At 57.7% G+C, this 9,281-nt stretch overlaps 3 protein-coding genes across 3 annotated transcripts; 1 reads left to right on the forward strand and 2 right to left on the reverse strand.

Annotated features, from left to right (window-relative positions):
• LOC9635053 (squamosa promoter-binding-like protein 7) lies at positions 1 to 2,516 on the forward strand (the record flags this gene model as incomplete). The annotated part of the gene is made up of 10 exons (XM_002991019.2): positions 1 to 272; positions 326 to 486; positions 546 to 817; positions 874 to 948; positions 1,005 to 1,112; positions 1,169 to 1,286; positions 1,350 to 1,491; positions 1,553 to 1,673; positions 1,727 to 2,161; positions 2,216 to 2,516. Coding segments are annotated over 10 exons (1,920 nt in total), but the record flags the coding sequence as incomplete, so codon positions are not given.
• On the reverse strand, positions 2,435 to 6,324 carry LOC9634400 (phytochrome 1). Its single transcript, XM_002991073.2, has 4 exons — positions 4,077 to 6,324; positions 3,187 to 4,003; positions 2,815 to 3,108; positions 2,435 to 2,731 (listed from the first exon to the last, which is right to left on the reverse strand). The coding sequence occupies exons 1-4, from the start codon at positions 6,157 to 6,159 to the stop codon at positions 2,494 to 2,496; spliced, it is 3,432 nt and encodes a 1,143-aa protein (XP_002991119.1). The 5' UTR covers positions 6,160 to 6,324; the 3' UTR covers positions 2,435 to 2,493.
• Positions 6,325 to 6,391: 67 nt separating this feature from the next.
• On the reverse strand, positions 6,392 to 8,834 carry LOC9635054 (protein PopC). Its single transcript, XM_024664823.1, has one exon. The coding sequence runs from the start codon at positions 8,634 to 8,636 to the stop codon at positions 6,564 to 6,566; it is 2,073 nt and encodes a 690-aa protein (XP_024520591.1). The 5' UTR covers positions 8,637 to 8,834; the 3' UTR covers positions 6,392 to 6,563.
• Positions 8,835 to 9,281: the final 447 nt, after the last annotated feature.

Genomic DNA, 9,281 nt, shown 5'->3' on the forward strand with positions numbered 1-9,281 from the left:
CGGCGGCGGCGAGATCCGCGGCTGAGCTGCCCCAACTTCCTGGCGGGCCGAGTGCCGTGTGCGTGCTCGGATGAGGAGGACGAGGAGGAAGCGGAGAGGTCCAAGAAGCGTTCCAAGCTCTCTAGTGCTCGCTGCCAGGTCCCCGCCTGTCACGCAGACCTCACTCCTCTCAAGGGCTACCACCAGCGCCACCGGGTGTGCCTCACCTGTGCCAATGCTACGTCCGTCTGGGTGCGCGGCCAAGACCAGAGATACTGCCAGCAATGTGGCAAGTAAGTTGACGTGCTGTATACACCCCCCTCTGAGGACCTTTTGCTCTCCTCAGGTTTCATCCCCTGGGCGACTTTGACGAGGGCAAGCGGAGCTGCAGGAGGAAGCTCGAGAGGCACAACGACAGGAGGCGGCGCAAGCTGCCCGAGTCTGGCGACACTAGCGTGGTCAGCGACAAGCATGGCACTGCTCCCAACACCACCACCAACTCAGATGGTATGCACCCCTGTTTACGTTTCATGTTGGAGCGGCCGTTAATGCCTTCTCCCTTGCAGTCAGCGACGTCCAGCAGGGCGTGGCAGGAGGAGGAGGAGCTCCCTCCGCGAATGACCTCTACTGCCTCCGCTCGCATGCCCAGCGCTTGCTACAAGGGAGCAAGCCACCCCACCATGAAGGTGACGACGATTCATTCGGTGTTGACACCAGTGTTGCAAGCGGGGAGGAGTCACTGCTTGCAATGCTGCTGGAAGAGCAGCAAGAGCAACACAACAACCAATCCATGTCCACGACGTCGGGCTTCCCAAAGCGTACCACCTACACCTCACCGGTGAGATCAGACCATGACTTCTCTTAGCTAAATGTGTATGCCCGTCTCGTCTGCAGTGTCCAACAAGGCGGATATCCTTCAAGTTTTATGACTGGAACCCCGCCGACTTTCCACGGAGACTTCGAGGACAGGTATTCCCTCGATGCCCTTGAACTCCGTTGGCTCATCCGCGTTTTCTCCTTCGCAGATTATGGAGTGGCTAGCCAATATGCCTGTGGAGCTTGAAGGCTACATCCGCTCCGGGTGCACCATCCTCACACTCTTCATCGCCATGCCGCAATCACTCTGGGCCAAGGTTCGTCTGTGTTGGAGGCTGCCACACTTTCTCGAGACTCTTTATTTTGGATACAGCTGGAGGAAGATTGGAATGACTACCTTGCCAAACTTACCACCGGTGCTGAGACTGGCTTTTGGGACAAAGGCTTTGTCTTGGCATTTCTAGGCAACCAAGTTGCATACATTCACAATGGTAGTCAGTAATTATAATCTCGGCTTCATTCACGTGCTTTCTCACGCTTGCTTGCTTGCACAGGTTCAGTTTCGTCGCCGTCACTTTGTGAAAGAGCAACCAAGAAGTATCCAGTTATTGAAGCAGTGTTTCCTCTCTGCGTAGAGGCAGGAACTGAGGCGACCGTGACCCTCACGGGGCACAACCTCTTGAAGCTCAACTCGAGGTGAGTGTGGCGGGCGAAATCTACTTCCCCCCTAACTAACTGGGCCCTGATAATATGGCAGAGTACTGGTTGCCTCACGGGGAAAGTATCTCCCCTGTTGCATACGCGCTTCCAGCCACTTCTACACCAGCATACAGATTGATGTGCTCGTCCCCCAAGGACCGGGAGTTGCCTTCGTTGAGGTACGTCAAGTTCGTTCTGCAGACTTGAGGTGATTTTGGCACACTTAATGCAGATAGGCTATGATCATGGGATTAGCAACTCCGTCCCGCTTCTTGTAGCAGACAAACAGCTGTGCGAAGAGGTGCAGACGCTGGAGCGGGATTTGAAAGCTTCAAGCTCTGGCTGCTGCTCGGGGCGAGATGCTTGCAGGCTGGAGACACATGAGGTACTGGTTGACCTTGGTTGGGTGATCAGTCACACCTCTCGGGCCAAACGGGTTTCTGCTACACCAATGCACGTTTGCCGTCTCCAACGGCTTTTAGTGTTTGCTGTTGAAAGAGGATGGACTGCTGCCACAAAGCGAATCTTAGAAGCCGCTCGACAAATGGGACAATCTGATGGAGTTGGTATTGAAAAGGCTCTCCAAGCAGCAGTGGCGCACAACAGGGCAGACATTATCAAAGTTCTGCTGCTTTATCAAGGCAAACGAGAAGCATGCCTTGACGAGGTGCGTGTACGTGTGCTTTGTTTATAGCCCTTTTTTAACTTCCTTTGGTATCAGGGGTTTGCGGACGGGCCTGCTGCTGCTACTCTTGGGAGGCTGTGTAGCACACGCCTGTTGCACTCGAGCAGCCTGAGATACAAGCGAAGAACCATTGTCAAAGTGGCAGTGGGACTTGCTGTGGCTTGTGCCGGGATCTGTCTCGTGGTCCAGCATCCTCGTCAAGTGTTCCACATCTCTACGTCACTGCGACGCTGCCTGTGGTACAAACCATAAGGCTGACAGCTGGAGTTTACATGTACTGAAGCACAATTTGGGCAAAAACTAATTTACAAGAGCTAGCTGGAAGCTTGAAACTTAACGCTGCCGGCATCATCCCGTTGTGCCAAGGGGAGCTCCAGGCTGACCAGGAAGAAGTTTTTGCCGGGTTCCCTGAGGTACTCCACTTCCCCGTTCATGAGTTTGACGAGTTTGCGGCACATGCTGAGGCCCAGGCCCTCCTGTGTCATACCTCGGCCCCTGTCAAACATCTCCTGGACAAGCTCTTCAGGGAGGCCAACACCTGGGTGAGTTATCCTGCCGGGACAGATTGCCAGTGTCAGTATGAGCGCAAAATCAATCAGATAGAAAGAAACATTTTTCAGCTTGTCGTGTCTCACCTGAACTCGAGATGCATCACATGCACACCACCACCCAAGCGCTTTCTAGACGTGGCCACCTTTATCCCCACCCAATTCTCGGATGACGGAGTGAAGCGGATCGCGTTGAGCAGGAAATCTGCCAGAACCTGCTGGAGGCGCACCTGGTCGCCGTACAGAAACATGGCCTTGATCTCCTTTGGAGTCTCCCGAATCAGCTGCAGGTTCTTTTCTTTAGAGGTGATCATGCCCTGGCTGATGACAGCGTCCATAACCGTCCCCATCATGAACTCAGTCGTATCCAGCTCCAGGTAGCTGCCAATGCCAGACATTAGACAAGAAAAAAACAAAACTCGTGCTAGCTGCAAAATGTAGATAAAAGAAACTACGTACCCATCCTCAATGCTTTCCAGGTCCATATCGTCCAGGATCTTCCTTATTTGCTTCTCGCACACAGCACCAGTCTCTACGTACTGCTTCTGATCCTCGGACAGGTCGGTGGTTTCCATGAGAGTCCGAGTGAACATGATGCCATAGAGCGGATTCTTTATCTCCTGGCGGATGTAAGCCAGTTCTTTGAGCTTGGACAAGGCAACCTTCTCGGTGGCTCTTTGGACTGTCAAGGCCTGTTGCAACTCGGCACTGGCAATATGTAGGAAGCAAAACACTCCGGTGATGGAACCCTCGGCATCCGCCCGCTTGGTGGCCGTGAGGAGAGCCTCGACGTACTTGCCCTGTCGATCAAAGAAGGCGAAGGGGAACTTCTCCGTGTCCTGGCCATCTGCTGCGCTGTTGAGAACGATCATAAATTTGGTGACGGCGTCCTGGCCTTTGAGGCGGCAGTACATCATCTGGATGCCAAATATCTCTCCGACAAGCATCTTTCCCAGGACTTCTTCCCGCTTCCACCCAGACAGCTTTTCCATGGCAGGATTCCACTCGGAGCAGTAGCCAAACTCGTCAGCGCCAAAGATTGGCGGTATCAGCGGGTTGGGGTTCTGCACGATGGCCTTGTAGTCGCCTTGGATGCGCGTGAACTTGTCCATTACCACCTTCTGCCCCGTCACGTCCTGGCCAACGAAGCACACTCCCACCACATTGTCCGAAACGTCCCTGCTGGCGCACGCGTTGACGACCAGAATGACCGCCTCCTTGTCCTTTTGAACGCCGAACGTCTTGAGCTTGAGCTCCACGTTCTGCTCCTCGTCGCCTGGTTTGTTGTTTCACACCACACGAGACGTGGTTAGCTAGCGTGAGGTACGTGAAAGTGTGTCATGGCGTACCTTGAAGCGCCAGATAGAGCAGCCTCTCCACCATGTCCGCAGACTCTTGCAGCACCAGGTCCTTGGCGAGGGACCTCCCCATGGCCTCGGTCACGGGCAGCCCGGTGAGCTCCGCCACCTTTGCGTTCCAGCCGTTGATAAAGCCGCTCGAGTCGACAGCAAGGATGGGCGCGGTGGCGGTCTCGATGAGGCGTACCATCTCGTTGGCGACAGTGCTCAGCTCGTCCATGCCCTGGAGCTTGAGGTCGTTGAGGCGCGCGTGGATCATGGTCTTGGTGTCGCTGTCGTCAATGTCGTGGAAGGAGCCGCGGAGGATGAGCTGCAGCGAGTGTATGGCGTCCATCTCCACGTCCTCCCATGGCAGGCTCCTCCGCTTCACCACCTCGAGGAAGGCCTTGAACGAGGAGCGGGGGTGCATCTTGCGCCCGTCGTCCTTGTCGTCGGGGTCGTGCTTGGCGCCACCCCACTTGATCTCCTTGGCGGTGTGGGAGCGGAACCAAAACAAAAAGTCCTTGGCGGTGATCTTGGCCGCGGCCATGCCGCACACCTCGTCGCCCAGTGACGCGGCACCCGGGTAGCCGGCGTCGGCCAGGCTGTCGGTGCTGAGGCCGGTGGAGTCCTTGTGGTGCTCCAGCAGCCAGTCGGCAATGTCCTTGATTTGCGCCTCGCTGGGCGTGACGCCCAAGAGCCAGAAGCGCTTGCCGTAGTAGAGGGCAGCACCATCGCACTTGACCAGGTCCATGATGTTTGGTGACTGCGACACAATGCCGATGGGGGCGTCGCGGAGCAGCATGTCACACAGGAGTGTCTGGGTGCGCAGGATGTGCTTCTCCCGCAGCTGCGCTGCCAGCTCCACCTCCATATTGAGCTGGAGCCCAAACACTTGCATGAGGAACTCGCAGGCGGAGCGCAGTGGGAAAGGCACCGAGCGAGGCGACGTGTGGTGGCACACCACCATCCCCCACAGCTTCCTGCCCTTCTGCTGGTACGCGCCGCCGCCGCCGCCACCCCCGCCCGACGACGAGCGGTACTCGTCGTCGTTGTCGTTGATGATCACCGCCATCACCAGCGAGGCGACGGAGCCCATGTTGCCCATGTACTGCGCGTGGCAACCGTGGGGTGCCCGCAGCGTGGAGCCGGCCAAGCTGATGGGCTGCCGCAGATCCTTGTCCTGGCTGATCTTGACGGGCGCCGCGGAGCAGTCGCAGATCATGCGTACCCGGTTCTTCATGAAGAGGAAGCGGGAGGCCTGGGGAATGTCGGTTGCCGGGTAGTGCAGGCCCAGGTAAGGCTCCAGGTCGGAGCGCCGGATCTCCGCCACCACCTCGCCGTGCTCGTCGTCGTGGAACTTGTAGGCCATGACGCGGTCGTAGCCCGTCAGCTCGCGCACCTCCTCCACCACCGTGTCGCACAGCAGCCCGATGTCGCCGCCGGGCAGCGACTGGAGGCGCGATATGGCCTTGGCCGCCAGCTTGTGGGACTGGAGCGCACCGGCAGCGGATCCCACGCTCGTGTCGCTGGCCTTGACGGGCTCCAGGTCCAGCACCAGGCCCACGTCGATGCGATGGACGATGGCGTAGAAGGGCTTGGCCGACGTCTTGCAGTGGACGGAGATGGGGTTGAGCATGCTCACGTCGATGGCGCCCGCCGCCTTCTCCAGGGCGCTGGCGCTGGCCGGCGTGAAGAGGCTGCGCGCGTCGCTGCCGATCCCCAGCAGATCCTGCTGCCCGGCGCCGAGGCTGGGGACCGACTGGGGCATGAGGTCCAGCATCTCCCCTGCATTGTCGCTGAAAGCAATCACGCGGAAGCTGCCCTCCTCCACCGCCAGCATACAGCCGAAGGGCTGCACCAGGCCACCGCGCTGCATCCGCTGCAAGTAGGCCGTGACGGCCTGCGCCGGGATGCTCTCGCCCGTGGACTTGGTTGCATTCACCGACTTGGTGTAGTCGAACGAGTCCCCGGACTCACCAGACTCCTCGTACACGGCATGGAGCTTGGCATCCGCGGTCGTCTGTGCCACACGGACGCTGTGCTTGGACTTGGCGGAGCTGCCCGAAGAGTAAGTCAGCTTGGTGGTCGACATGCTCGCCTCTCTAGATCTTCCCCTTGCTCGCCCCTCTTGCCTACAACATCTAACCCCGTTTTGAGGCGCGTGAGACCCTGCGACACCCAAACCCTATCTACCTAGCTGGGCTGCCCGCTCCGGGAGGCACGAGGATTTGTCCATTCTTGCCAGTTGAGAGAAGAACAACCCTTGCTCCTCCTCAGTGGCTACTTATCTACTTTACCTTTTCTTCTTTACTTTTTCCTGTGTGTTATATAGGATATATATGTTTTGTTATATCATCGGTCATGTGATGTCCATGTGAACAAATCTGACTGCCTCGCCTCACTTGTATTATTATCCATCCACACCCTCTGCCATTGCCAAAGGGAATCGAATCAAAGCTCTGCGCTCGCTCGCTCAACAAAATCCGCCGCCCCCACTCAGTAGTAAAGCCAAACCTCCTCAAACCCTTCCCAGTCCAAGTCGTTGGTCACCAGGGTGCAGCCATACTTGTGCATGTCCGACGAGGAGCCCACGTCTTGAGCCAGCAGTGTGCACCTCCTCAGGTCCAAGAGCTCCAGATTTGGCAGCCTGAAAATCCCCGGCGGTATGGAGCTCAGCGAGGTGCACCCCTCCAAGCCCAAGTTGACGAGCGTCTGCACGTGTCCAAGCTCCGCAGGCACTTCACTCATGCTGGTGCACCCGTCCAGCCGCAAAAGCTTGAGCTTTGGCAGCCTGCCCACCTCCCGCGGAAGCCCCTCGAGGGCCGCACACTTGGCCAGTGACAAACGCTTGAGGGATTCCAGATTCCCCACATCCGCTGGCAGCGATGCTAAGCCCGTACAGCCGTCGAGACCAAGGTTTTCCAAGCTGCGCAGCTGACCAACCTGCGCTGGCAACCCCTTGAGGCTCGTACATCCTTCCAACCCCAGCTCCACCAGGCTCCGCATGTCTCCAACCTCTGCCGGGAGTTGCTTGATACCCGTGCACGCATTGAGATGTAAGAACTTGAGCCTTGACAGCATGCCAATCTCCGAGGGCAAGCTCGTTAGGCCGCCACACTTTTTCAAGTCGAGCCTCTCCAGCATGGACAGCTTCCCAATCTGTGGCGGAAGCTCCTTGAGCGTTGAGCACTGCTGGAGGTAGAGTGCCTGCAGCCTTGTTAGCTCGCCAACTTGAGGGGGAAGGGCCTTGAGCGCGGTGCACTCCCTGCAGTTGAGCCTCTCCAGCGAGCTCATGCCGGCAACGCCCGCCGGGAGCTCCGTCAGGCTGCTGCACCCTACCAAGTCGAGAATCTCTAGGGACGCCAGGCTCCCTCTGGGTACGGCCAGCGTCGTCAAGCTCACGCACTCGGCCAAGCTTAAGCAACGCAGCTTTGTTAGCCCCCTGAACATGTCTGGCGCCAGTGTCTTGAGCTTTCTACATCTCAGGCTCAGCCTCTCCAGCTTGCTCAGGTGGCCAATGCCCGGCGGCAGCTCGGTGAGGCTCGAGAACTCAGCCAGCACCAGGAGGGTCAATGATGTTAGACTTGCCAGCTCTGATGGCAGAGCGGTCACGTTGGTGAAGCCTTCCATCCACAGGGACGTGAGCAGGGGCAGGTTCCACTTTGCGTGGGCAAAACCGCCTACTCCCCGGAAACCCCGCAGCGCAAGCCTCTCCAACGTGCTAAGCGACCAAATCTCCGCTGGAACAAGGACGCAGCAGCCAGACTTGTCGTCAATGTCAAGCCGCTTGAGCGCACTGAGGTGGTGGACGTTTGGCCACAGCTCGGTGGCAGGCCCACACTCGGCACCCAGGAACGTGAGCGGTTTCATCTTTGCAATCTCCGCAGACGGAAGTGATGCCAGGCTCACGCACCCCCGAAAGTCAATCGAGCTCACGCTTTTGAGGCCACCTATCTCGGGTGGCAGCACTTTGAGGTGAGCACATCCGCGCAGGTGCAGCCGTTTCAAACAGCTCAGCTTCCCAATGGTCACGGGAAGCTCTGGCAGGTTCTTGCAGTCGGACAGCTCCAGGTCCGTCAGCTCGTGGAGGAAGCCAACCTGAGGGGGAAGGGCCGCCAGCTTCTCGCACCACATCATGTTGAGCTCTCTCAAGCCAGTCAGGTTTCCAATCTGCTGCGGTAAAAGCATCAGCTGCTCACAATGGGACACGTCCAGGTTGGTCAAGTGTGTGAGCGACCCAATCTCGGGGGGGAGCTCCTTGAGCGACCCACACCCCGCCAGGACCAGCTCTCTCAGGTTCCGCAGCTCACCGATCTCCGGCGGCAAGCTCGTCAGGCTCTCGCATCCTGTCAAGTCCATCACCTTGAGCGCCATCAACCTTCCAATGCTTCTGGGCAGGGCCATGAGCTTGAAACAAGCCGCAAGGTCCACGTACTCGAGGTCGTGGAGGTTCCCCAAGGACTGCGGCAGCTCCGTGATGCTGGTACACACGCTAAGCACAAGCTCCTGCAGCATGACCAGGCCCCCAATCGAGTCCGGAAGTGCTCTCAGGCTGTGGCAGTTGTGCATGTGCAGGCTGTGCAGCCATTTCAAGCTCCCGATTGAGCGGGGGAGTTCAACAAGCTTCACGCAGTTGTCTAGCTCCAACTCCACCAGTTTCGGAGGGAACTGCACAAGGGACAAGCCAAACAAGCAGTTTTTAGAGAGCTGGCTAGCCTTGTTGCCTCAGCTTACGTCAATGTCGGTGAAATCAGACCGTATGTTGTGCAAATGTGCCACGGCAAGCTTGCTGAGTCTCTTGAGCTTGAACGGCATGGATGCTCTCTCCTTCCCTTGGTCCAGGGGATGCCAAACCAAGTAGCGCAGCTGGTGCGGGGGCCGGTGGCAGTGACCGATCATACTCGTGCCTTCGAAGACGAGTACATGAAGCTTCCTCATCTTGTCGATGAGTCCCACAGGGAAAGGCTCTTGACACCTCTTCAATGTAAGCCCCTTGATCATGCTTAGCTCCTGCAAACAAGAATGATCAGCAAAGCAAAGGAGAGGGAGGGAGATCACTTACCCCTTTATTGTGCAGGACATCCGGCAACCTCTGTGAGTCGCTGGAAGTCACGTAGCTTCCCTTGGCAAGCTGGTGGCCGAGAGAGTAAACCAAATCATGCATCTCCACGACTTCTGTATTCAACCTCATGGATTGCCTGCACACAGGCACCG

Source organism: Selaginella moellendorffii, unplaced genomic scaffold (genome assembly GCF_000143415.4).
Source record: "Selaginella moellendorffii unplaced genomic scaffold, v1.0 SELMOscaffold_114, whole genome shotgun sequence".
Lineage (NCBI taxonomy): Eukaryota > Viridiplantae > Streptophyta > Lycopodiopsida > Selaginellales > Selaginellaceae > Selaginella > Selaginella moellendorffii.